The 25,574-nt window shown below is 73.2% G+C and overlaps 1 protein-coding gene across 2 annotated transcripts in view; it reads left to right on the top strand.

Annotated features, from left to right (window-relative positions):
* The window catches only part of THOC5 (THO complex subunit 5), a 43,499-nt gene extending 19,305 nt beyond the window's left edge, over positions 1–24,194 (top strand). The window contains exons 8-19 of one of the 2 annotated variants that reach the window (XM_075897911.1): positions 768–845; positions 3,753–3,793; positions 5,283–5,379; positions 10,161–10,269; positions 20,048–20,149; positions 20,395–20,491; positions 20,796–20,910; positions 22,982–23,085; positions 23,173–23,260; positions 23,553–23,668; positions 23,751–23,941; positions 24,046–24,194. In XM_075897911.1, the coding sequence (XP_075754026.1) occupies positions 768–845; positions 3,753–3,793; positions 5,283–5,379; positions 10,161–10,269; positions 20,048–20,149; positions 20,395–20,491; positions 20,796–20,910; positions 22,982–23,085; positions 23,173–23,260; positions 23,553–23,668; positions 23,751–23,941; positions 24,046–24,109 (1,202 nt within the window). In that variant the 3' untranslated portion in view covers positions 24,110–24,194. Of the gene's footprint in view, positions 1–767; positions 846–3,752; positions 3,794–5,279; positions 5,380–10,160; positions 10,270–20,047; positions 20,150–20,394; positions 20,492–20,795; positions 20,911–22,981; positions 23,086–23,172; positions 23,261–23,552; positions 23,669–23,750; positions 23,942–24,045 lie in introns of both variants that reach the window. The other variant, XM_075897910.1, reaches the window with a different exon arrangement.
* Positions 24,195–25,574: the final 1,380 nt, after the last annotated feature.

Below are 25,574 nucleotides of genomic sequence, written 5' to 3' on the forward strand. Positions count from 1 at the left end.
CTCTGCCGGCCCACCCCACCCGCCCCAGCGCCTTTGTATCTGTCCCCTTCGCAGGTGGCGAGTTCAGAGCTTGCTGGACCCAGGCAACGCCCAGCATGGCTGCTGTGGGCAGTGCTCGGACAGCGCTCTGAGCGCAGTCTGGAAAGCTGAGCCTGCTCCGGGATTGCCCGCCAGTCAGCTCCATCACCCTGTCTCAGAGCAGGGAAGGGGTTAGCACCTGGGTAGAATGTGCCCCCATAGTAGGTCTCTGCCTGTCCCCCCAAGCACCCGGCCCTGCATACTCGTGGCGCCCACGGACGTGCCCGTTTGGTGGCCTGGCCAGCAACGTCCCGCTCCAGCCTGAGGAAGGGGGTGCGACAGGGCCGCCCGTTTCCTCGTCCCTTCGGCCGCTCGTCCCGTGGTGCTGCGCCGCCGGCCGGCTCTCCTCTCCTCCCTGCAGCCCTTTCCGGGCTGTCTGCTGGCCGCGGTTCCCTGCAGCGCTGCGCAGAATCCGCGTGAGGCCGGCTCGCGCCCAGGCGGCGTTGTGCGCCTGCGTTTGGGGCGACGTAACCCCGGGCCCCAGTGAAACGCTGCCTGGCGGGAAGCCCGGAGGACCGCACTCGCCTCGCTGCTGCGCCCGAGCCGCTGCCTCCGCCGCTCTGAACCCGCCGCCGCGCCGGGGCGGGGCTGCAGAAGTACCTCCCTTGCTTCCCGGCGGGCTGCCTCTGGGCGGCGGGCTGCCTGGCTCCCCTCCGCAGGGCGTGCTGACCGGCGCTTTGCCCTCCCAGATCAGAAGCTGGCCGTGGCCATCGACGGGAGTGTGGAAGACGCCAAAGCCCTCTACAAGCCGCCGGAGGACTCCCAAGGTAAGGCACCGCGTGGCACCCTCCCGCCTTTCCCACTGGGGTGTTCCTTGGGCGGAGCTGACATATCGCTCGGCTTGTAGTGGCGCCGTGGCTGCTGAAATCGCTGGGCTCCTCCCTCGCGCCCGACCCCTGGAGGGACGAGCTGCTCGGCTCCCTCCAGCGCTGCCCAGGGACGCAGGGGCCACGCGTCAAGGCAGCGAGGGCGTGAGCTGTGCTAGGTGCCCCGCGGCGGGTCCCCGGGCTCCCTTGGCAGGAGGGGCTCTCGGCTCTGAAGGGGCCACGCGTCAAGGCAGCGAGGGCGTGAGCTGTGCTAGGTGCCCCGCGGCGGGTCCCCGGGCTCCCTTGGCAGGAGGGGCTCTCGGCTCTGAAGGGGCCACGCGTCAAGGCAGCGAGGGCGTGAGCTGTGCTAGGTGCCCCGCGGCGGGTCCCCGGGCTCCCTTGGCAGGAGGGGCTCTCGGCTCTGAAGGGGCCACGCGTCAAGGCAGCGAGGGCGTGAGCTGTGCTAGGTGCCCCGCGGCGGGTCCCCGGGCTCCCTTGGCAGGAGGGGCTCTCGGCTCTGAAGGGGCCACGCGTCAAGGCAGCGAGGGCGTGAGCTGTGCTAGGTGCCCCGCGGCGGGTCCCCGGGCTCCCTTGGCAGGAGGGGCTCTCGGCTCTGAAGGGGCCACGCGTCAAGGCAGCGAGGGCGTGAGCTGTGCTAGGTGCCCCGCGGCGGGTCCCCGGGCTCCCTTGGCAGGAGGGGCTCTCGGCTCTGAAGGGGCCACGCGTCAGGGCAGCGAGGGCGTGAGCTGTGCTAGGTGCCCCGCGGCGGGTCCCCGGGCTCCCTTGGCAGGAGGGGCTCTCGGCTCTGAAGGGGCCACGCGTCAAGGCAGCGAGGGCGTGAGCTGTGCTAGGTGCCCCGCGGCGGGTCCCCGGGCTCCCTTGGCAGGAGGGGCTCTCGGCTCTGAAGGGGCCACGCGTCAAGGCAGCGAGGGCGTGAGCTGTGCTAGGTGCCCTGCGGCGGGTTCCCGGGCTCCCTTGGCAGGAGGGGCTCTCGGCTCTGAAGGGGCCACGCGTCAAGGCAGCGAGGGCGTGAGCTGTGCTAGGTGCCCCGCGGCGGGTCCCCGGGCTCCCTTGGCAGGAGGGGCTCTCGGCTCTGAAGGGGCCACGCGTCAAGGCAGCGAGGGCGTGAGCTGTGCTAGGTGCCCCGCGGCAGGTCCCCGGGCTCCCTTGGCAGGAGGGCTCTCGGCTCTGAAGGGGCCACGCGTCAGGGCAGCGAGGGCGTGAGCTGTGCTAGGTGCCCCGCGGCGGGTCCCCGGGCTCCCTTGGCAGGAGGGGCTCTCGGCTCTGAAGGGGCCACGCGTCAGGGCAGCGAGGGCGTGAGCTGTGCTAGGTGCCCCGCGGCGGGTCCCCGGGCTCCCTTGGCAGGAGGGGCTCTCGGCTCTGAAGGGGCCACGCGTCAAGGCAGCGAGGGCGTGAGCTGTGCTAGGTGCCCCGCGGCGGGTCCCCGGGCTCCCTTGGCAGGAGGGGCTCTCGGCTCTGAAGGGGCCACGCGTCAGGGCAGCGAGGGCGTGAGCTGTGCTAGGTGCCCCGCGGCGGGTCCCCGGGCTCCCTTGGCAGGAGGGGCTCTCGGCTCTGAAGGGGCCACGCGTCAGGGCAGCGAGGGCGTGAGCTGTGCTAGGTGCCCCGCGGCGGGTCCCCGGGCTCCCTTGGCAGGAGGGGCTCTCGGCTCTGAAGGGGCCACGCGTCAAGGCAGCGAGGGCGTGAGCTGTGCTAGGTGCCCCGCGGCGGGTCCCCGGGCTCCCTTGGCAGGAGGGGCTCTCGGCTCTGAAGGGGCCACGCGTCAAGGCAGCGAGGGCGTGAGCTGTGCTAGGTGCCCCGCGGCGGGTCCCCGGGCTCCCTTGGCAGGAGGGGCTCTCGGCTCTGAAGGGGCCACGCGTCAGGGCAGCGAGGGCGTGAGCTGTGCTAGGTGCCCCGCGGCGGGTCCCCGGGCTCCCTTGGCAGGAGGGGCTCTCGGCTCTGAAGGGGCCACGCGTCAAGGCAGTGAGGGCGTGAGCTGTGCTAGGTGCCCCGCGGCAGGTCCCCGGGCTCCCTTGGCAGGAGGGGCTCTCGGCTCTGAAGGGGCCACGCGTCAAGGCAGCGAGGGCGTGAGCTGTGCTAGGTGCCCCGCGGCGGGTCCCCGGGCTCCCTTGGCAGGAGGGGCTCTCGGCTCTGAAGGGGCCACGCGTCAAGGCAGCGAGGGCGTGAGCTGTGCTAGGTGCCCCGCGGCGGGTCCCCGGGCTCCCTTGGCAGGAGGGCTCTCGGCTCTGAAGGGGCCACGCGTCAAGGCAGCGAGGGCGTGAGCTGTGCTAGGTGCCCCGCGGCGGGTCCCCGGGCTCCCTTGGCAGGAGGGGCTCTCGGCTCTGAAGGGGCCACGCGTCCAGGCAGCGAGGGCGTGAGCTGTGCTAGGTGCCCCGCGGCGGGTCCCCGGGCTCCCTTGGCAGGAGGGGCTCTCGGCTCTGAAGGGGCCACGCGTCAAGGCAGCGAGGGCGTGAGCTGTGCTAGGTGCCCCGCGGCGGGTCCCCGGGCTCCCTTGGCAGGAGGGGCTCTCGGCTCTGAAGGGGCCACGCGTCAGGGCAGCGAGGGCGTGAGCTGTGCTAGGTGCCCCGCGGCGGGTCCCCGGGCTCCCTTGGCAGGAGGGGCTCTCGGCTCTGAAGGGGCCACGCGTCAAGGCAGCGAGGGCGTGAGCTGTGCTAGGTGCCCCGCGGCGGGTCCCCGGGCTCCCTTGGCAGGAGGGGCTCTCGGCTCTGAAGGGGCCACGCGTCAAGGCAGCGAGGGCGTGAGCTGTGCTAGGTGCCCCGCGGCGGGTCCCCGGGCTCCCTTGGCAGGAGGGCTCTCGGCTCCAGGGATCCCACGCCTGGCTCGTGCTTACGGCTCTCTTTCAACGTGCAGATGACGAGAGTGACTCGGATGCGGAAGAGGAGCAGACCACGGTAAGGGACTTGCGCACCCGGGGCCCGCTCCGCGCCTGCCCGCGGCTCATCGGGAGGGCGTGAGTGGCGCTGGGCTGGCACGGGACGCAGCGCTCCTGCCAGCAGGGGACGGGGGAGGGGTCCATGGGTAGGTTGGGGGGCACTGGGGTGCTGTAGTGCTGCCTGGTTGCAGGTGGGGCCCTGCTCCTGGCCTGTGCCTGGTGCTCCGCTCTGGGCTTGTTGCCGGGGCCCTAGCGGCCTGGTCCCAGCTGCTCAGCCCTGTGCAGTAGGTCCGGGGTCTGACTCAGGCCCAGCTCTGGCAGGGGCCAGGGAGGCTGGTGTGGTTCCCATGTAACCCGCTGAACAGGTGAGAGCTGCTGTCCTAGAGCATCCGCGGCGCCAGGTAGCGATGGCTCCCTCTGCTGCTCCGGCCTCCTTCCGCGGCAGGAGCGGGGCGGGAAACCCGCTCTTCCTGCCGCACTCTGACTTGGCTAGAGCAAAGGGCCCTGTCGCGGCTGCTGGAGCCACAGCAGAGGCGGGTGTACAGCTCCCTAGACCTGGGAGATCTGTTTGTGGCGTGGCCGTAGGAACGGGAGTAATTCCGTCGCCGAAGCCGTTCCCGTTCTTGCGTCCCGCGCGTGCGCTGCCTGTTAGGAGCGGACGGACGCTGCATTGCGGCTCGTTTTCTGCTTCTGATGTGTGGCGCCGCCGCAGGGCGGCAACTAATGGCCACACAGAAGAGCAGCGTCGGGTTTCCTGTTGTCCAGCCGAGCAGCGTTTAACTGTGGCTCCGTGAGCGCGTATCTAAATGTGTTCCACGCTTGCTGCTCCGTGGGCTTGGCCGCCGTCAGGGAAGGACACTCTGCTCCAAGGCCAGCCTGGGAAAGTGGCTGGAGCGCCCGTTCCTGCTTGCCTAAGTCTCATGAAGAGGAGGGTGCTGCCTGCGTCCCTCGGGCTGTCCTCCAGACTAGCCGCCTCGCTCTGGTCCCCTCCACGCCGCAGCCAAAGCACTCTGATCCGAAATCAAAGCTGGGTGTGTGTTCAAAACCACCGCTGCGTCTTCTCTGCCCCGGTGTGGAGAGACAGGCGTGGGTCGGCTGGCCTGGCCTGCACTGCCGTCTGTCTGCCTGTCCGTCTGTCTCCAGAGGCCAGCCTTGCGCTCTCCAGGCCTGGGCCTTGGCTCGGGGGAGTGGGGAGAGGAGTCGGCTCCCTCTTGGCCACCGGGCCCCACACGGACGTGGCTCGGTTGCAGCCCGCCCCAGCAGGCCCTGCCCCCGTCCGGGAGCAGCTTTGTATCCCTGCGCAGCGGGGCGCAGGGCGGGGGCGGTGTTCAGAACAGCAGCCTGCGAGCAGGGCGTGTGGGGTGCGGCCGGCAGAGCCGCCGGGGGCAGAGCGCCGCAGAGACCTCAGTGCCCGGCGAACGTGCCCAGCGCTGCAGGAGACAGCCCGGCCTGCCCCTGGGCTCGCGCGACCCGCGTCCTGGCGCTGTGACCGTGCTCTCCCGCAGAAGCGCCGCCGCCCCACGCTGGGGGTGCAGCTGGACGACAAGCGCAAGGAGATGCTGAAGAGACACCCGCTGTCTGTTACCATCGACCTCAAGTGCAAAGGTACCAGCCCGGGGCGCCGAGAGCCGCTTCCCAGTGGGCGTGAGCAGCGAGTCCCCCGTGTCCGCTCCTCGGTGCAGGGCCGTTAGCCCCAGGGCCTGGCCAGAGCCCAGTGGGGTCATTGTGAGCCGCCCCCGGCTTGCCACATCGCCACGCTCCTCCCTCGCCTCCTGCTCAGGACAGCGCGGGGTCTGCGCCCACTGCAGCCAGCGAGAGCACAAGGGGGGGCTGTGCCCACTGCAGCCAGTGAAAGCACAAGGGGGGGGCTGTGCCCACTGCAGCCAGCGAGAGCACAAGGGGGGGCTGTGCCCACTGCAGCCAGTGAAAGCACAAGGGGGGGGCTGTGCCCACTGCAGCCAGCGAGAGCACAAGGGGGGGGCTGTGCCCGCTGCAGCCAGTGAAAGCACAAGGGGGGGGCTGTGCCCGCTGCAGCCAGTGAAAGCACAAGGGGGGGGCTGCGCCCACTGCAGCCAGTGAAAGCACAAGGGGGGGGCTGTGCCCACTGCAGCCAGTGAAAGCACAAGGGGGGTCTGCGCCCACTGCAGCCAGTGAAAGCACAAGGGGGGGGCTGCGCCCGCTGCAGCCAGCGAGAGCACAAGGGGGGGCTGTGCCCACTGCAGCCAGTGAAAGCACAAGGGGGGGGCTGTGCCCACTGCAGCCAGTGAAAGCACAAGGGGGGGGCTGTGCCCACTGCAGCCAGTGAAAGCACAAGGGGGGGGGCTGTGCCCACTGCAGCCAGTGAAAGCACAAGGGGGGGGCTGTGCCCACTGCAGCCAGTGAAAGCACAAGGGGGGGGCTGTGCCCATTGCAGCCAGTGAAAGCACAAGGGGGGGGCTGTGCCCATTGCAGCCAGTGAAAGCACAAGGGGGGGCTGTGCCCACTGCAGCCAGTGAAAGCACAAGGGGGGGGCTGTGCCCACTGCAGCCAGTGAAAGCACAAGGGGGGGGCTGTGCCCACTGCAGCCAGTGAAAGCACAAGGGGGGGTCTGTGCCCGCTGCAGCCAGTGAAAGCACAAGGGGGGGCTGTGCCCGCTGCAGCCAGTGAAAGCACAAGGGGGGGGGCTGTGCCCACTGCAGCCAGTGAAAGCACAAGGGGGGGCTGTGCCCACTGCAGCCAGTGAAAGCACAAGGGGGGGCTGTGCCCACTGCAGCCAGTGAAAGCACAAGGGGGGGGCTGTGCCCACTGCAGCCAGTGAAAGCACAAGGGGGGGGTTGTGCCCACTGCAGCCAGTGAAAGCACAAGGGGGGGGCTGCGCCCACTGCAGCCAGTGAAAGCACAAGGGGGGGGCTGCGCCCACTGCAGCCAGTGAAAGCACAAGGGGGGGCTGCGCCCACTGCAGCCAGTGAAAGCACAAGGGGGGGCTGTGCCCACTGCAGCCAGCGAGAGCACAAGGGGGGGCTGTGCCCACTGCAGCCAGTGAAAGCACAAGGGGGGGCTGTGCCCACTGCAGCCAGCGAGAGCACAAGGGGGGGCTGTGCCCGCTGCAGCCAGTGAAAGCACAAGGGGGGGCTGTGCCCACTGCAGCCAGTGAAAGCACAAGGGGGGGGCTGTGCCCACTGCAGCCAGTGAAAGCACAAGGGGGGTCTGCGCCCACTGCAGCCAGTGAAAGCACAAGGGGGGGTCTGTGCCCACTGCAGCCAGTGAAAGCACAAGGGGGGGGGCTGCGCCCACTGCAGTCAGCGAGAGCACAAGGGGGGGCTGTGCCCGCTGCAGCCAGTGAAAGCACAAGGGGGGGGCTGTGCCCACTGCAGCCAGCGAGAGCACAAGGGGGGGGCTGTGCCCACTGCAGCCAGTGAAAGCACAAGGGGGGGCTGTGCCCACTGCAGCCAGTGAAAGCACAAGGGGGGGCTGTGCCCACTGCAGCCAGTGAAAGCACAAGGGGGGGGCTGTGCCCGCTGCAGCCAGTGAAAGCACAAGGGGGGGGCTGTGCCCACTGCAGCCAGCGAGAGCACAAGGGGGGGGCTGTGCCCACTGCAGCCAGTGAAAGCACAAGGGGGGGGCTGTGCTCGCTGCAGCCAGTGAAAGCACAAGGGGGGGGGCTGTGCCCGCTGCAGCCAGTGAAAGCACAAGGGGGGGGGCTGTGCCCACTGCAGCCAGTGAAAGCACAAGGGGGGGCTGTGCCCGCTGCAGCCAGTGAAAGCACAAGGGGGGGGCTGTGCCCACTGAAGCCAGTGAAAGCACAAGGGGGGGGCTGTGCCCACTGCAGCCAGCGAGAGCACAAGGGGGGGGCTGTGCCCGCTGCAGCCAGTGAAAGCACAAGGGGGGGGCTGTGCCCACTGCAGCCAGTGAAAGCACAAGGGGGGGGCTGCGCCCACTGCAGCCAGTGAAAGCACAAGGGGGGGGCTGTGCCCACTGCAGCCAGCGAGAGCACAAGGGGGGGCTGTGCCCACTGCAGCCAGTGAAAGCACAAGGGGGGGTCTGTGCCCACTGCAGCCAGTGAAAGCACAAGGGGGGGGCTGTGCCCACTGCAGCCAGTGAAAGCACAAGGGGGGGGGCTGTGCCCACTGCAGCCAGTGAAAGCACAAGGGGGGGCTGCGCCCGCTGCAGCCAGTGAAAGCACAAGGGGGGGCTGCGCCCGCTGCAGCCAGTGAAAGCACAAGGGGGGGGTCTGTGCCCGCTGCAGCCAGTGAAAGCACAAGGGGGGGGCTGTGCCCGCTGCAGCCAGTGAAAGCACAAGGGGGGGCTGCGCCCGCTGCAGCCAGTGAAAGCACAAGGGGGGGGTCTGTGCCCGCTGCAGCCAATGAAAGCACAAGGGGGGGCTGTGCCCGCTGCAGCCAGTGAAAGCACAAGGGGGGGGCTGTGCCCACTGCAGCCAGTGAAAGCACAAGGGGGGGGGGGCTGTGCCCGCTGCAGCCAGTGAAAGCACAAGGGGGGGCTGCGCCCGCTGCAGCCAGTGAAAGCACAAGGGGGGGGCTGTGCCCGCTGCAGCCAGTGAAAGCACAAGGGGGGGCTGTGCCCACTGCAGCCAGTGAAAGCACAAGGGGGGGCTGCGCCCGCTGCAGCCAGTGAAAGCACAAGGGGGGGCTGCGCCCGCTGCAGCCAGTGAAAGCACAAGGGGGGGGGCTGTGCCCACTGCAGCCAGTGAAAGCACAAGGGGGGGCTGTGCCCGCTGCAGCCAGTGAAAGCACAAGGGGGGGCTGCGCCCACTGCAGCCAGTGAAAGCACAAGGGGGGGGGCTGTGCCCATTGCAGCCAGTGAAAGCACAAGGGGGGGCTGTGCCCACTGCAGCCAGTGAAAGCACAAGGGGGGGGGCTGTGCCCGCTGCAGCCAGTGAAAGCACAAGGGGGGGGCTGTGCCCACTGCAGCCAGTGAAAGCACAAGGGGGGGCTGTGCCCACTGCAGCCAGTGAAAGCACAAGGGGGGTCTGTGCCCACTGCAGCCAGTGAAAGCACAAGGGGGGGGGCTGTGCCCACTGCAGCCAGTGAAAGCACAAGGGGGGGCTGCGCCCACTGCAGCCAGTGAAAGCACAAGGGGGGGGCTGTGCCCACTGCAGCCAGTGAAAGCACAAGGGGGGGGCTGTGCCCACTGCAGCCAGTGAAAGCACAAGGGGGGGGGCTGTGCCCGCTGCAGCCAGTGAAAGCACAAGGGGGGGGCTGTGCCCACTGCAGCCAGTGAAAGCACAAGGGGGGGCTGTGCCCACTGCAGCCAGTGAAAGCACAAGGGGGGTCTGTGCCCACTGCAGCCAGTGAAAGCACAAGGGGGGGCTGTGCCCACTGCAGCCAGTGAAAGCACAAGGGGGGGCTGTGCCCACTGCAGCCAGTGAAAGCACAAGGGGGGGGCTGTGCCCACTGCAGCCAGTGAAAGCACAAGGGGGGGCTGTGCCCACTGCAGCCAGTGAAAGCACAAGGGGGGGCTGTGCCCACTGCAGCCAGTGAAAGCACAAGGGGGGGCTGTGCCCACTGCAGCCAGTGAAAGCACAAGGGGGGTCTGTGCCCACTGCAGCCAGTGAAAGCACAAGGGGGGTCTGTGCCCACTGCAGCCAGTGAAAGCACAAGGGGGGGGCTGTGCCCACTGCAGCCAGTGAAAGCACAAGGGGGGGGTCTGTGCCCACTGCAGCCAGTGAAAGCACAAGGGGGGGGCTGTGCCCACTGCAGCCAGTGAAAGCACAAGGGGGGGGCTGTGCCCGCTGCAGCCAGTGAAAGCACAAGGGGGGGGGTCTGTGCCCACTGCAGCCAGTGAAAGCACAAGGGGGGGGCTGCGCCCACTGCAGCCAGTGAAAGCACAAGGGGGGGGCTGTGCCCACTGCAGCCAGTGAAAGCACAAGGGGGGGGGGCTGTGCCCACTGCAGCCAGTGAAAGCACAAGGGGGGGCTGTGCCCGCTGCAGCCAGTGAAAGCACAAGGGGGGGCTGCGCCCACTGCAGCCAGTGAAAGCACAAGGGGGGGCTGCGCCCACTGCAGCCAGTGAAAGCACAAGGGGGGGCTGTGCCCACTGCAGCCAGTGAAAGCACAAGGGGGGGCTGCGTCCACTGCAGCCAGTGAAAGCACAAGGGGGGGCTGTGCCCACTGCAGCCAGTGAAAGCACAAGGGGGGGCTGTGCCCACTGCAGCCAGTGAAAGCACAAGGGGGGGCTGTGCCCACTGCAGCCAGTGAAAGCACAAGGGGGGGCTGTGCCCACTGCAGCCAGTGAAAGCACAAGGGGGGGGCTGTGCCCACTGCAGCCAGTGAAAGCACAGGGGGGGGCTGTGCCCACTGCAGCCAGTGAAAGCACAAGGGGGGGCTGTGCCCGCTGGCTGACGTGTCCTTCTCCGCCCCTCGGGCCCGCGGCCGCGGCCTGGCGCTGCAGACGACAGCGAGCTGCACCTGGTCTTCTACTACCTGCTGAACCTCAACGTGCTGACCGTGAAGAGCAGGGTGAGCACGGCTGCGGAGCTGAGCTCGCCCGTCAGCGCGGGGTAAGCGGCTGGGTCCTGGGGCGCGGTGCTGGGTTGGGGGACCCCCGCCACGGGCTGGGCTGGTGCTGAGCGTGGGCCTGCGCTGCCTCGGGAGGGGGGGCTGCTAGCAGGGACAGCACTGGCCTCCACACCCGCCCAGAGGCACTTGGCCAGTGGCTCAGGCAGCCTCCTTCCCACAGCCCTTCGTCAGCCGGCCGCCAGCGGGGTGTGGGCTCGCTCGGCTCCGGCCGGGGTGGGGCAGGGCCAGGGCCCTTCTCCGGCCCCACGTCCCCCGGCAGCGAGGGCTCGGGGGGGAGGGAGGGGCAGGGCCAGGGCCCTTCTCCGGCCCCACGTCCCCCGGCAGCGAGGGCTCGGGGGGGAGGGAGGGGCAGGGCCAGGGCCCTTCTCCGGCCCCACGTCCCCCGGCAGCGAGGGCTCGGGGCGGAGGGAGGGGCAGGGCCAGGACCCTTCTCCGGCCCCACGTCCCCCGGCAGCGAGGGCTCGGGGGGGAGGGAGGGGCAGGGCCAGGGCCCTTCTCAGGCCCCACGTCCCCCGGCAGCGAGGGCTCGGGGGGGAGGGAGGGGCAGGGCCAGGGCCCTTCTCCGGCCCCACGTCCCCCGGCAGCGAGGGCTCGGGGGGGAGGGAGGGGCAGGGCCAGGACCCTTCTCAGGCCCCACGTCCCCCGGCAGCGAGGGCTCGGGGGGGAGGGAGGGGCAGGGCCAGGGCCCTTCTCCGGCCCCACGTCCCCCGGCAGCGAGGGCTCGGGGCGGAGGGAGGGGCAGGGCCAGGGCCCTTCTCCGGCCCCACGTCCCCCGGCAGCGAGGGCTCGGGGCGGAGGGAGGGGCAGGGCCAGGACCCTTCTCCGGCCCCACGTCCCCTGGCAGCGAGGGCTCGGGGGGGAGGGAGGGGCAGGGCCAGGGCCCTTCTCCGGCCCCACGTCCCCCGGCAGCGAGGGCTCGGGGGGGAGGGAGGGGCAGGGCCAGGGCCCTTCTCCGGCCCCACGTCCCCCGGCAGCGAGGGCTCGGGGGGGAGGGAGGGGCAGGGCCAGGGCCCTTCTCCGGCCCCACGTCCCCCGGCAGCGAGGGCTCGGGGGGGAGGGAGGGGCAGGGCCAGGGCCCTTCTCCGGCCCCACGTCCCCCGGCAGCGAGGGCTCGGGGGGGAGGGAGGGGCAGGGCCAGGGCCCTTCTCCGGCCCCACGTCCCCCGGCAGCGAGGGCTCGGGGCGGAGGGAGGGGCAGGGCCAGGACCCTTCTCCGGCCCCACGTCCCCCGGCAGCGAGGGCTCGGGGCGGAGGGAGGGGCAGGGCCAGGGCCTTTCTCATTCCCCACGTCCCCCGGCAGCGAGGGCTCGGGGCGGAGGGAGGGGCAGGGCCAGGACCCCGCTGCTGCCCTTGGAGCGCCTGCCGAGAGTGGCCGGCAGCCCCGGGAGTGGCGCAGCGCCCAGGCGGAGGTGGATCATCTCCTCTGCTTGCTGCATTTACTTACCAGCTGGCAGACGCCTCTTCCCAGGCCTGTCTGGCAGCCTCCGCCCCTCCGCCCCGGCTCTGCTGAGCCCCTGGCCTGAGGCCGGCAGGACGCCTCCTGCTGGCGGCCCGGGGCAGGGCAGACTCGGCAGCCTGTCGGGCATGAATGGGGCAGGCCAGGCCCCACGCTCAGGGAGCTCTAGGGCTGAGATGGGGCGGGGGCAGGGCCGTGCTGGAGGGCTCTAGGCAGTGCCCCTTGACTCCCCGGGAGGGGCGTTTGCACGCCATGGGGGGCTGCGTAGCTTCCTGGGCTGGAGTCCCCATTGGCAGCGGGCGGCCCCACCGCTGTTCCCAAAGCGCCTGTGTGCTCTGCAGGAGCCAGCGCTGTGCCCCGTGGGGCGGGCTTTGCGGGCATGCAGGAAGGCTCTGGCGGCCTGCCGCGATCAGCCAGCCCCTCGTCCGCACGGAGACAGCCGCCTGGTCTCTGGCGCCCGCCCTGCGGCTGCTTCCCCCGGCCCTTCCCCGGGCCCAGCCAGCCCCTCGTCCGCACGGAGACAGCCGCCTGGTCTCTGGCGCCCGCCCTGCGGCTGCTTCTCCCGGCCCTTCCCCGGCCCAGCCAGCCCCTCGTCCGCGGGGAGACAGCCGCCTGGTCTCTGGCGCCCGCCCTGCGGCTGCTTCCCCCGGCCCTTCCCCGGGCCCAGCCAGCCCCTCGTCCGCACGGAGACAGCCGCCTGGTCTCTGGCGCCCGCCCTGCGGCTGCTTCCCCCGGCCCTTCCCCGGGCCCAGCCAGCCCCTCGTCCGCGGGGAGACAGCCGCCTGGTCTCTGGCGCCCGCCCTGCGGCTGCTTCTCCCGGCCCTTCCCCGGCCCAGCCAGCCCCTCGTCCGCGGGGAGACAGCCGCCTGGTCTCTGGCGCCCGCCCTGCGGCTGCTTCCCCCGGCCCTTCCCCGGGCCCAGCCAGCCCCTCGTCCGCACGGAGACAGCCGCCTGGTCTCTGGCGCCCGCCCTGCGGCTGCTTCCCCCGGCCCTTCCCCGGGCCCAGCCAGCCCCTCGTCCGCACGGAGACAGCCGCCTGGTCTCTGGCGCCCGCCCTGCGGCTGCTTCCCCCGGCCCTTCCCCGGGCCCAGCCAGCCCCTCGTCCGCACGGAGACAGCCGCCTGGTCTCTGGCGCCCGCCCTGCGGCTGCTTCCCCCGGCCCTTCCCCGGGCCCAGCCAGCCCCTCGTCCACACGGAGACAGCCGCCTGGTCTCTGGCGCCCGCCCTGCGGCTGCTTCTCCTGGCCCTTCCCCGGGCCCAGCCAGCCCCTCGTCCGCACGGAGACAGCCGCCTGGTCTCTGGCGCCCGCCCTGCGGCTGCTTCCCCCGGCCCTTCCCCGGGCCCAGCCAGCCCCTCGTCCGCGGGGAGACAGCCGCCTGGTCTCTGGCGCCCGCCCTGCGGCTGCTTCCCCCGGCCCTTCCCCGGCCCAGCCAGCCCCTCGTCCGCGGGGAGACAGCCGCCTGGTCTCTGGCACCCGCCCTGCGGCTGCTTCCCCCGGCCCTTCCCCGAGCCCAGCCAGCCCCTCGTCCGCACGGAGACAGCCGCCTGGTCTCTGGCGCCCGTCCTGCGGCTGCTTCCCCCGGCCCTTCCCCGGGCCCAGCCAGCCCCTCGTCCACACGGAGACAGCCGCCTGGTCTCTGGCGCCCGCCTTGCGGCTGCTTCCCCCGGCCCTTCCCCGGGCCCAGCCAGCCCCTCGTCCGCACGGAGACAGCCGCCTGGTCTCTGGCGCCCGCCCTGCGGCTGCTTCCCCCGGCCCTTCCCCGGGCCCAGCCAGCCCCTCGTCCGCGGGGAGACAGCCGCCTGGTCTCTGGCGCCCGCCCTGCGGCTGCTTCTCCCGGCCCTTCCCCGGCCCAGCCAGCCCCTCGTCCGCGGGGAGACAGCCGCCTGGTCTCTGGCGCCCGCCCTGCGGCTGCTTCCCCCGGCCCTTCCCCGGGCCCAGCCAGCCCCTCGTCCGCACGGAGACAGCCGCCTGGTCTCTGGCGCCCGCCCTGCGGCTGCTTCCCCCGGCCCTTCCCCGGGCCCAGCCAGCCCCTCGTCCGCGGGGAGACAGCCGCCTGGTCTCTGGCGCCCGCCCTGCGGCTGCTTCCCCCGGCCCTTCCCCGGGCCCAGCCAGCCCCTCGTCCGCGGGGAGACAGCCGCCTGGTCTCTGGCGCCCGCCCTGCGGCTGCTTCCCCCGGCCCTTCCCCGGGCCCAGCCAGCCCCTCGTCCGCACGGAGACAGCCGCCTGGTCTCTGGCGCCCGCCCTGCGGCTGCTTCCCCCGGCCCTTCCCCGGGCCCAGCCAGCCCCTCGTCCGCACGGAGACAGCCGCCTGGTCTCTGGCGCCCGCCCTGCGGCTGCTTCCCCCGGCCCTTCCCCGGGCCCAGCCAGCCCCTCGTCCGCACGGAGACAGCCGCCTGGTCTCTGGCGCCCGCCCTGCGGCTGCTTCCCCCGGCCCTTCCCCGGGCCCAGCCAGCCCCTCGTCCGCACGGAGACAGCCGCCTGGTCTCTGGCGCCCGCCCTGCGGCTGCTTCCCCCGGCCCTTCCCCGGGCCCAGCCAGCCCCTCGTCCACACGGAGACAGCCGCCTGGTCTCTGGCGCCCGCCCTGCGGCTGCTTCTCCCGGCCCTTCCCCGGGCCCAGCCAGCCCCTCGTCCGCACGGAGACAGCCGCCTGGTCTCTGGCGCCCGCCCTGCGGCTGCTTCCCCCGGCCCTTCCCCGGCCCAGCCAGCCCCTCGTCCACACGGAGACAGCCGCCTGGTCTCTGGCGCCCGCCCTGCGGCTGCTTCCCCCGGCCCTTCCCCGGGCCCAGCCAGCCCCTCGTCCACACGGAGACAGCCGCCTGGTCTCTGGCGCCCGCCCTGCGGCTGCTTCCCCCGGCCCTTCCCCGGGCCCAGCCAGCCCCTCGTCCGCGGGGAGACAGCCGCCTGGTCTCTGGCGCCCGCCCTGCGGCTGCTTCCCCCGGCCCTTCCCCGGGCCCAGCCAGCCCCTCGTCCGCACGGAGACAGCCGCCTGGTCTCTGGCGCCCGCCCTGCGGCTGCTTCCCCCGGCCCTTCCCCGGGCCCAGCCAGCCCCTCGTCCGCACGGAGACAGCCGCCTGGTCTCTGGCGCCCGCCCTGCGGCTGCTTCCCCCGGCCCTTCCCCGGGCCCAGCCAGCCCCTCGTCCGCACGGAGACAGCCGCCTGGTCTCTGGCGCCCGCCCTGCGGCTGCTTCCCCCGGCCCTTCCCCGAGCCCAGCCAGCCCCTCGTCCGCACGGAGACAGCCGCCTGGTCTCTGGCGCCCGCCCTGCGGCTGCTTCCCCCGGCCCTTCCCCGGGCCCAGCCAGCCCCTCGTCCGCACGGAGACAGCCGCCTGGTCTCTGGCGCCCGCCCTGCGGCTGCTTCCCCCGGCCCTTCCCCGAGCCCAGCCAGCCCCTCGTCCGCACGGAGACAGCCGCCTGGTCTCTGGCGCCCGCCCTGCGGCTGCTTCCCCCGGCCCTTCCCCGGGCCCAGCCAGCCCCTCGTCCCCACGGAGACAGCCGCCTGGTCTCTGGCGCCCGCCCTGCGGCTGCTTCTCCCGGCCCTTCCCCGGGCCCAGCCAGCCCCTCGTCCCCACGGAGACAGCCGCCTGGTCTCTGGCGCCCGCCCTGCGGCTGCTTCTCCCGGCCCTTCCCCGGCCCAGCCAGCCCCTCGTCCCCACGGAGACAGCCGCCTGGTCTCTGGCGCCCGCCCTGCGGCTGCTTCTCCCGGCCCTTCCCCGGGCCCAGCCAGCCCCTCGTCCGCGGGGAGACAGCCGCCTGGTCTCTGGCGCCCGCCCTGCGGCTGCTTCCCCCGGCCCTTCCCCGGGCCCAGCCAGCCCCTCGTCCGCGGGGAGACAGCCGCCTGGTCTCTGGCGCCCGCCCTGCGGCTGCTTCCCCCGGCCCTTCCCCGGGCCCAGCCAGCCCCTCGTCCGCGGGGAGACAGCCGCCTGGTCTCTGGCGCCCGCCCTGCGGCTGCTTCCCCCGGCCCTTCCCCGGGCCCAGCCAGCCCCTCGTCCGCACGGAGACAGCCGCCTGGTCTCTGGCGCCCGCCCTGCGGCTGCTTCCCCCGGCCCTTCCCCGGGCCCAGCCAGCCCCTCGTCCGCACGGAGACAGCCGCCTGGTCTCTGGCGCCCGCCCTGCGGCTGCTTCCCCCGGCCCTTCCCCGGGCCCAGCCAGCCCCTCGTCCGCACGGAGACAGCCGCCTGGTCTCTGGCGCCCGCCCTGCGGCTGCTTCCCCCGGCCCTTCCCCGGGCCCAGCCAGCCCCTCGTCCGCACGGAGACAGCCGCCTGGTCTCTGGCGCCCGCCCTGCGGCTGCTTCCCCCGGCCCTTCCCCGGGCCCAGCCAGCCCCTCGTCCACACGGAGACAGCCGCCTGGTCTCTGGCGCCCGCCCTGCGGCTGCTTCTCCCGGCCCTTCCCCGGGCCCAGCCAGCCCCTCGTCCGCACGGAGACAGCCGCCTGGTCTCTGGCGCCCGCCCTGCGGCTGCTTCCCCCGGCCCTTCCCCGGCCCAGCCAGCCCCTCGTCCACACGGAGACAGCCGCCTGGTCTCTGGCGCCCGCCCTGCGGCTGCTTCCCCCGGCCCTTCCCCGGGCCCAGCCAGCCCCTCGTCCACACGGAGACAGCCGCCTGGTCTCTGGCGCCCGCCCTGCGGCTGCTTCCCCCGGCCCTTCCCCGGGCCCAGCCAGCCCCTCGTCCGCGGGGAGACAGCCGCCTGGTCTCTGGCGCCCGCCCTGCGGCTGCTTCCCCCGGCCCTTCCCCGGGCCCAGCCAGCCCCTCGTCCGCACGGAGACAGCCGCCTGGTCTCTGGCGCCCGCCCTGCGGCTGCTTCCCCCGGCCCTTCCCCGGGCCCAGCCAGCCCCTCGTCCGCACGGAGACAGCCGCCTGGTCTCTGGCGCCCGCCCTGCGGCTGCTTCCCCCGGCCCTTCCCCGGGCCCAGCCAGCCCCTCGTCCGCACGGAGACAGCCGCCTGGTCTCTGGCGCCCGCCCTGCGGCTGCTTCCCCCGGCCCTTCCCCGAGCCCAGCCAGCCCCTCGTCCGCACGGAGACAGCCGCCTGGTCTCTGGCGCCCGCCCTGCGGCTGCTTCCCCCGGCCCTTCCCCGGGCCCAGCCAGCCCCTCGTCCGCACGGAGACAGCCGCCTGGTCTCTGGCGCCCGCCCTGCGGCTGCTTCCCCCGGCCCTTCCCCGAGCCCAGCCAGCCCCTCGTCCGCACGGAGACAGCCGCCTGGTCTCTGGCGCCCGCCCTGCGGCTGCTTCCCCCGGCCCTTCCCCGGGCCCAGCCAGCCCCTCGTCCCCACGGAGACAGCCGCCTGGTCTCTGGCGCCCGCCCTGCGGCTGCTTCTCCCGGCCCTTCCCCGGGCCCAGCCAGCCCCTCGTCCCCACGGAGACAGCCGCCTGGTCTCTGGCGCCCGCCCTGCGGCTGCTTCTCCCGGCCCTTCCCCGGCCCAGCCAGCCCCTCGTCCCCACGGAGACAGCCGCCTGGTCTCTGGCGCCCGCCCTGCGGCTGCTTCTCCCGGCCCTTCCCCGGGCCCAGCCAGCCCCTCGTCCGCGGGGAGACAGCCGCCTGGTCTCTGGCGCCCGCCCTGCGGCTGCTTCCCCCGGCCCTTCCCCGGGCCCAGCCAGCCCCTCGTCCGCGGGGAGACAGCCGCCTGGTCTCTGGCGCCCGCCCTGCGGCTGCTTCCCCCGGCCCTTCCCCGGGCCCAGCCAGCCCCTCGTCCGCACGGAGACAGCCGCCTGGTCTCTGGCGCCCGCCCTGCGGCTGCTTCCCCCGGCCCTTCCCCGGGCCCAGCCAGCCCCTCGTCCGCACGGAGACAGCCGCCTGGTCTCTGGCGCCCGCCCTGCGGCTGCTTCTCCCGGCCCTTCCCCGGGCCCAGCCAGCCCCTCGTCCCCACGGAGACAGCCGCCTGGTCTCTGGCGCCCGCCCTGCGGCTGCTTCTCCCGGCCCTTCCCCGGGCCCAGCCAGCCCCTCGTCCGCACGGAGACAGCCGCCTGGTCTCTGGCGCCCGCCCTGCGGCTGCTTCCCCCGGCCCTTCCCCGGGCCCAGCCAGCCCCTCGTCCGCACGGAGACAGCCGCCTGGTCTCTGGCGCCCGCCCTGCGGCTGCTTCCCCCGGCCCTTCCCCGGGCCCAGCCAGCCCCTCGTCCGCACGGAGACAGCCGCCTGGTCTCTGGCGCCCGCCCTGCGGCTGCTTCCCCCGGCCCTTCCCCGGGCCCAGCCAGCCCCTCGTCCGCGGGGAGACAGCCGCCTGGTCTCTGGCGCCCGCCCTGCGGCTGCTTCCCCCGGCCCTTCCCCGGGCCCAGCCAGCCCCTCGTCCGCACGGAGACAGCCGCCTGGTCTCTGGCGCCCGCCCTGCGGCTGCTTCCCCCGGCCCTTCCCCGGGCCCAGCCAGCCCCTCGTCCGCACGGAGACAGCCGCCTGGTCTCTGGCGCCCGCCCTGCGGCTGCTTCCCCCGGCCCTTCCCCGGCCCAGCCAGCCCCTCGTCCGCACGGAGACAGCCGCCTGGTCTCTGGCGCCCGCCCTGCGGCTGCTTCCCCCGGCCCTTCCCCGGGCCCAGCCAGCCCCTCGTCCGCAGGGAGACAGCCGCCTGGTCTCTGGCGCCCGCCCTGCGGCTGCTTCCCCCGGCCCTTCCCCGGCCCAGCCAGCCCCTCGTCCGCGGGGAGACAGCCGCCTGGTCTCTGGCGCCCGCCCTGCGGCTGCTTCTCCCGGCCCTTCCCCGGCCCAGCCAGCCCCTCGTCCGCACGGAGACAGCCGCCTGGTCTCTGGCGCCCGCCCTGCGGCTGCTTCCCCCGGCCCTTCCCCGGGCCCAGCCAGCCCCTCGTCCGCACGGAGACAGCCGCCTGGTCTCTGGCGCCCGCCCTGCGGCTGCTTCCCCCGGCCCTTCCCCGGGCCCAGCCAGCCCCTCGTCCGCACGGAGACAGCCGCCTGGTCTCTGGCGCCCGCCCTGCGGCTGCTTCCCCCGGCCCTTCCCCGGGCCCAGCCAGCCCCTCGTCCACACGGAGACAGCCGCCTGGTCTCTGGCGCCCGCCTTGCGGCTGCTTCCCCCGGCCCTTCCCCGGGCCCAGCCAGCCCCTCGTCCGCACGGAGACAGCCGCCTGGTCTCTGGCGCCCGCCCTGCGGCTGCTTCCCCCGGCCCTTCCCCGGGCCCAGCCAGCCCCTCGTCCGCGGGGAGACAGCCGCCTGGTCTCTGGCGCCCGCCCTGCGGCTGCTTCTCCCGGCCCTTCCCCGGCCCAGCCAGCCCCTCGTCCGCGGGGAGACAGCCGCCTGGTCTCTGGCGCCCGCCCTGCGGCTGCTTCCCCCGGCCCTTCCCCGGGCCCAGCCAGCCCCTCGTCCGCACGGAGACAGCCGCCTGGTCTCTGGCGCCCGCCCTGCGGCTGCTTCCCCCGGCCCTTCCCCGGGCCCAGCCAGCCCCTCGTCCGCGGGGAGACAGCCGCCTGGTCTCTGGCGCCCGCCCTGCGGCTGCTTCCCCCGGCCCTTCCCCGGGCCCAGCCAGCCCCTCGTCCGCGGGGAGACAGCCGCCTGGTCTCTGGCGCCCGCCCTGCGGCTGCTTCCCCCGGCCCTTCCCCGAGCCCAGCCAGCCCCTCGTCCGCGGGGAGACAGCCGCCTGGTCTCTGGCGCCCGCCCTGCGGCTGCTTCCCCCGGCCCTTCCCCGGGCCCAGCCAGCCCCTCGTCCGCACGGAGACAGCCGCCTGGTCTCTGGCGCCCGCCCTGCGGCTGCTTCTCCCGGCCCTTCCCCGGCCCAGCCAGCCCCTCGTCCGCGGGGAGACAGCCGCCTGGTCTCTGGCGCCCGCCCTGCGGCTGCTTCCCCCGGCCCTTCCCCGGGCCCAGCCAGCCCCTCGTCCGCACGGAGACAGCCGCCTGGTCTCTGGCGCCCGCCCTGCGGCTGCTTCCCCCGGCCCTTCCCCGGGCCCAGCCAGCCCCTCGTCCGCGGGGAGACAGCCGCCTGGTCTCTGGCGCCCGCCCTGCGGCTGCTTCTCCCGGCCCTTCCCCGGCCCAGCCAGCCCCTCGTCCGCGGGGAGACAGCCGCCTGGTCTCTGGCGCCCGCCCTGCGGCTGCTTCCCCCGGCCCTTCCCCGGGCCCAGCCAGCCCCTCGTCCGCACGGAGACAGCCGCCTGGTCTCTGGCGCCCGCCCTGCGGCTGCTTCCCCCGGCCCTTCCCCGGGCCCAGCCAGCCCCTCGTCCGCGGGGAGACAGCCGCCTGGTCTCTGGCGCCCGCCCTGCAGCAGGGGTCTCACGGGCAGATCCTGGCTCCGCGGCCGCGGGGTCCCGCTGGATGTGGGCCGTCTGGGAGGTCAGGCCATGCTGCTCTGGGCCTGACGTCAGCCTCCCTCTCCACAGAGACCTGCTGTCGCCGGGCTGCCTGCTCAGCTGCCTGTACCCAGGGGACCACGGGAAGAGAACGCCCAACCCCGCCAACCAGTTCCAGTTCGACAAAGTTGGGTGAGCCAGCGCCGCCCGGGCAGCCCAGAGCAGAGCCGGGCGCTTGCCCCGTGGCATTGTGGGAGCTTTCCGGGCCTGGGCTGCTCCAGCTAGCTGCCTGTGTGGTGCCCGCCAGGCTGGCCAGGAGCCCCGGCGGGCGCCCTAGGTCCGTGTGGGGGCGCTGTGGTGTGGTGGGTCTGTCTGCAGTGCCCGGCACGCGCTCTGGCTCCGGCCTCCGTGGCAGCGACCGGCCTGTGTCTCCTCAGCATCCTGAGCCTGAGTGACTACGTGGCAGACCTGGGCCACCCCTACGTGTGGGTGCAGAAGCTGGGCGGCCTGCATTTCCCCAAAGACCAGCCTCAGGTACGTGGGCCGCTGAGAGCCACGGTCCCAGCCACACGGGCACCGGCGTGGGGCAGGTCGGGCGGTGGGGGGATGGGGCCTCTGGCGGGGGTGGGACTGCGGCAGGGAGAAGGGGCTCCTCTCGGCGCCGCTTCCTGGCACGGGAGGTGTATTGCCACAGCCTGGCCCAGCCTCGCAGCGGGGGGAGCAAACCGAGCTCCCCTGCCCAAGGGTCCTTCGCCTGAGACACACTACCGAGCAGGGGGGCGGGCTCCCAGTGGGGCCGGGCGCATCCCCGCTGCATGCCGGCCTTTCCTGCCCGCAGCACACGGTGACGGCCGAGAGCTCGCTGAGCGCCAGCCACATGGAGCTGACCATGAAGCTGCTGAGGACGAGGCTGCAGTCCCGCCTGGCGCTCCACAAGCAGTTTGCGTCCCTGGGTAAGGGCTGTCGCCGGCTCGTTTCGGGAAGGGATCCGTGGCCCCCCTGCTTCCTGTGGCAGCGTGCTCGGCTCCTGGCGCCACTCCCCTGGCTGGGCCCGGTCTGAGGGGCAGCCCAGGGAAAGCCATCAGTCCTGCCTGGCTTCGGGAAGCCCGGTCATTCCCACTGCCCTCAGCCTGGAGGCCTGGCAGGTGCCCGAGGCCGGCTGTGCTCCGCTCGCTCGCTCCCTGCGTTCCCTCAGCCTGGAGGCCCGGCAGGCGCCCGAGGCCGGCTGTGCTCCGCTCGCTCGCTCCCTGCGTTCCCTCAGCCTGGAGGCCCGGCAGGCGCCCGAGGCCGGCTGTGCTCCGCTTGCTCGCTCCCTGCGTTCCCTCGGCCTGGAGACCCGGCAGGCGCCCGAGGCCGGCTGTGCTCCGCTTGCTCGCTCCCTGCGTTCCCTCAGCCTGGAGACCCGGCAGGCGCCCGAGGCCGGCTGTGCTCCGCTCGCTCGCTCCCTGCGTTCCCTCAGCCTGGAGGCCCGGCAGGCGCCCGAGGCTGGCTGTGCTCCGCTTGCTCGCTCCCTGCGTTCCCTCAGCCTGGAGGCCCAGCAGGCGCCCGAGGCCGGCTGTGCTCCGCTCCCTTGCTCCCTGCGTTCCCTCAGCCTGGAGACCCGGCAGGCGCCCGAGGCCAGCTGTGCTCCGCTCCCTTGCTCCCTGCGTTCCCTCAGCCTGGAGGCCCGGCAGGCGCCCGAGGCCGGCTGTGCTCCGCTCCCTTGCTCCCTGCGTTCCCTCAGCCTGGAGGCCCGGCAGGTGCCCGAGGCCGGCTGTGCTCCGCTCCCTTGCTCCCTGCGTTCCCTCAGCCTGGAGGCCCGGCAGGCGCCCGAGGCTGGCTGTGCTCCGCTTGCTCGCTCCCTGCGTTCCCTCAGCCTGGAGGCCCGGCAGGCGCCCGAGGCTGGCTGTGCTCCGCTTGCTCGCTCCCTGCGTTCCCTCAGCCTGGAGGCCCGGCAGGCGCCCGAGGCCGGCTGTGCTCTGCTCCCTTGCTCCCTGCGTTCCCTCAGCCTGGAGACCCGGCAGGCGCCCGAGGCCAGCTGTGCTCCGCTCCCTTGCTCCCTGCGTTCCCTCAGCCTGGAGGCCCGGCAGGCGCCCGAGGCCGGCTGTGCTCTGCTCCCTTGCTCCCTGCGTTCCCTCAGCCTGGAGACCCGGCAGGCGCCCGAGGCCAGCTGTGCTCCGCTCCCTTGCTCCCTGCGTTCCCTCAGCCTGGAGGCCCGGCAGGCGCCCGAGGCCGGCTGTGCTCCGCTCCCTTGCTCCCTGCGTTCCCTCAGCCTGGAGGCCCGGCAGGTGCCCGAGGCCGGCTGTGCTCCGCTCGCTCGCTCCCTGCGTTCCCTCAGCCTGGAGACCCGGCAGGCGCCCGAGGCTGGCTGTGCTCCGCTCGCTCGCTCCCTGTGTTCCCTCAGCCTGGAGGCCCAGCAGGCGCCCGAAGCCGGCTGTGCTCCGCTCCCTTGCTCCCTGCGTTCCCTCAGCCTGGAGACCCGGCAGTCACCCGAGGCCAGCTGTGCTCCGCTCGCTCGCTCCCTGCGTTCCCTCAGCCTGGAGGCCCGGCAGTCACCCGAGGCCAGCTGTGCTCCGCTCGCTCGCTCCCTGCGTTCCCTCAGCCTGGAGACCCGGCAGTCACCCGAGGCCAGCTGTGCTCCGCTCCCTTGCTCCCTGCGTTCCCTCAGCCTGGAGACCCGGCAGTCACCCGAGGCCAGCTGTGCTCCGCTCCCTTGCTCCCTGCGTTCCCTCAGCCTGGAGGCCCAGCAGGCGCCCGAAGCCGGCTGTGCTCCGCTCGCTCGCTCCCTGCGTTCCCTCGGCCTGGAGACCCGGCAGGCGCCCGAGGCCGGCTGTGCTCTGCTCCCTACGTTCGTGCTGCCCTCTGCCGGGAGTCGCTCGCCTCGCGGCCTGCGCGGTGCCAAGGTGCCTCCCGTCCCTGCCCGGCGAGGCTCTGGGGGACCACAGTGCAGGCTGGGGAGGCTGCCGGGCGCCCTGGGACTCCAGTCTCTGACGGCACCGGAGCGCCCCCCCTGCGAGTGCTGCTCACCAGGCTTTGTCCCTCCAGAGCACGGCGTGGTGCCGGTCTCCAGCGAGTGCCAGCAGCTCTTCCCTTCCAAGGTGGTGGCGCGCTTGGCGAAGTGGGCTGCGCTCCCCTACGAGGATTACCTGGTAGGTGCCAAGCCGGGCGAGCTGCCCAGCCCAGCCCAGCCCGCTCCCCGCCGGTGGGCCTGGCCCAGCTCTGCTCTCCCCCTGCAGGAGCTGCACTACACCAAGGACGTGGTGGAGGCCGGCTTGGCGGAAGACACTCACCTCTATTACACGGTGCTGGTGGAGAGAGGGACAGGTGGGCCTGGGCCCCGGGCGGTGGGCGTGGGCCTCGTGGAGCTCTGCCGTGTTGCGCCCTTGTGGGCTCTCCTGGGCTTGCCACCGGGGGCCAGGCAAAGCCGCTGCCCGCCTGAGAGCCCTCCCCGACCGGCCCCGGCGAGCTCCGGCTTTGTCACTCCAGGGCCTCCCAGGCCATCCGCCCCGGCAGCCCAGCCCAGCTCCCGGCTGCTGCTACGGGGGCCTGGGGCGTCCCCGGGGCGGGAGGCTGCTGGCTCTTGTGCAGCCCTTGACGTCTTCCCTTGGCCTCTCAGCCAAGCTGCAGGCAGCCGTGGCGCTGAATCCGGGCTACTCCTCCATGCCGCCCGTCTTCAGCCTGTGTCTGAGCTGGAAGGGGGAGAGGACCGGGAGCAACGACGACAACATTCGGGTGAGCCGGCGGGACCGGGGGGTGGAGCTGCAGGGGGCAGGGCCCCGCAGCCGGGAGACTGACCCCGCCCCCGTTCTGGCAGGCGATGGAGAGCGAGGTCAACGTGCGCTACAGGGAGCTGTGCGGGCCGCGGCCTGGCTACCAGCTGCTCACCAACCAGCTGCAGCGCCTGTGCGTGGTGCTGGACGTCTACCTGGAGACCGAGTGCCACGACACCAGCGTGGAGGGGCCCAAGGAGTTCCCGCAGGAGAAGATGTGCCTGCGTCTCGCCAGGTGAGGGCCGGGCTGGGCGGGCGCTGCGCTGGCCCCTCCCCCCGCGGCCTGCAGACAGCTCGCGCCCCCCCGGACAGGCCTGACTCCCTCGTCTCCTCTTGCAGGGGGCCCAGCCGGATGAAGCCGTTCAAGTACAACCATCCCCAGGGGTTCTTCAGCCACCGCTGAGCCCATCCGCCCGGAGCTCTGTGCAGCTGCTGGGCTGGGCCGGCTCCCGGGCCCTTCCCGAGCATTAAAGGCCAGATGAGCAGTCTGCCTGTGATTGGGGAGAGGCTGGGCCCTGCCACCGCCGCCGGGGGGGAGCTCTGCCCACGCTGGCCGAGGGGGGGGCTCGCCGTGTGCGCCTGTCCCTAGCGCGGGGGTGTCGCCGGACTGGCCTTCCCTCGGGCACGCCCTTCCTCACCGCCTGTCTCACCTGCCCTCTGTCTCTGTCCTCCCCTCCCCGCCACCTGTCTCGCCTGCCCTCTGTCTCTGTCCTCCCCTCCCCGCCGCCTGTCTCGCCTGCCCTCTGTCTCTGTCCTTCCCTCCCCGCCGCCTGTCTCGCCTGCCCTCTGTCTCTGTCCTTCCCCTCCCCGCCGCCTGTCTCGCCTGCCCTCTGTCTCTGTCCTTCCCTCCCCGCCGCCTGTCTCGCCTGCCCTCTGTCTCTGTCCTTCCCCTCCCCGCCGCCTGTCTCGCCTGCCCTCTGTCTCTCTGTCCTTCCCCTCCCCGCCGCCTGTCTCGCCTGCCCTCTGTCTCTCTGTCCTTCTCCTCCCCGCCGCCTGTCTCGCCTGCCCTCTGTCTCTCTGTCCTTCCCCTCCCCGCCGCCTGTCTCGCCTGCCCTCTGTCTCTGTCCTTCCCCTCCCCGCCGCCTGTCTCGCCTGCCCTCTGTCTCTCTGTCCTTCCCCTCCCCGCCGCCTGTCTCGCCTGCCCTCTGTCTCTGTCCTTCCCTCCCCGCCGCCTGTCTCGCCTGCCCTCTGTCTCTCTGTCCTTCCCTCCCCGCCGCCTGTCTCGCCTGCCCTCTGTCTCTCTGTCCTTCCCTCCCCGCCGCCTGTCTCGCCTGCCCTCTGTCTCTCTGTCCTTCCCCTCCCCGCCGCCTGTCTCGCCTGCCCTCTGTCTCTCTGTCCTTCCCTCCCCGCCGCCTGTCTCGCCTGCCGTCTGTCTCTCTGTCCTTCCCTCCCCGCCGCCTGTCTCGCCTGTCCTCTGTCTCTGTCCTTCCCCTCCCCGCCGCCTGTCTCGCCTGCCCTCTGTCTCTCTGTCCTTCCCCTCCCCGCCGCCTGTCTCGCCTGCCCTCTGTCTCTCTGTCCTTCTCCTCCCCGCCGCCTGTCTCGCCTGCCCTCTGTCTCTCTGTCCTTCCCCTCCCCGCCGCCTGTCTCGCCTGCCCTCTGTCTCTGTCCTTCCCCTCCCCGCCGCCTGTCTCGCCTGCCCTCTGTCTCTCTGTCCTTCCCCTCCCCGCCGCCTGTCTCGCCTGCCCTCTGTCTCTGTCCTTCCCCTCCCCGCCGCCTGTCTCGCCTGCCCTCTGTCTCTGTCCTCCCCTCCCCGCCGCCTGTCTCGCCTGCCCTCTGTCTCTCTGTCCTTCCCCTCCCCGCCGCCTGTCTCGCCTGCCCTCTGTCTCTGTCCTTCCCCTCCCCGCCGCCTGTCTCGCCTGCCCTCTGTC

This window comes from Pelodiscus sinensis, chromosome 15 (genome assembly GCF_049634645.1).
Source record: "Pelodiscus sinensis isolate JC-2024 chromosome 15, ASM4963464v1, whole genome shotgun sequence".
In the NCBI taxonomy this organism is placed as follows: Eukaryota; Metazoa; Chordata; order Testudines; family Trionychidae; genus Pelodiscus; species Pelodiscus sinensis.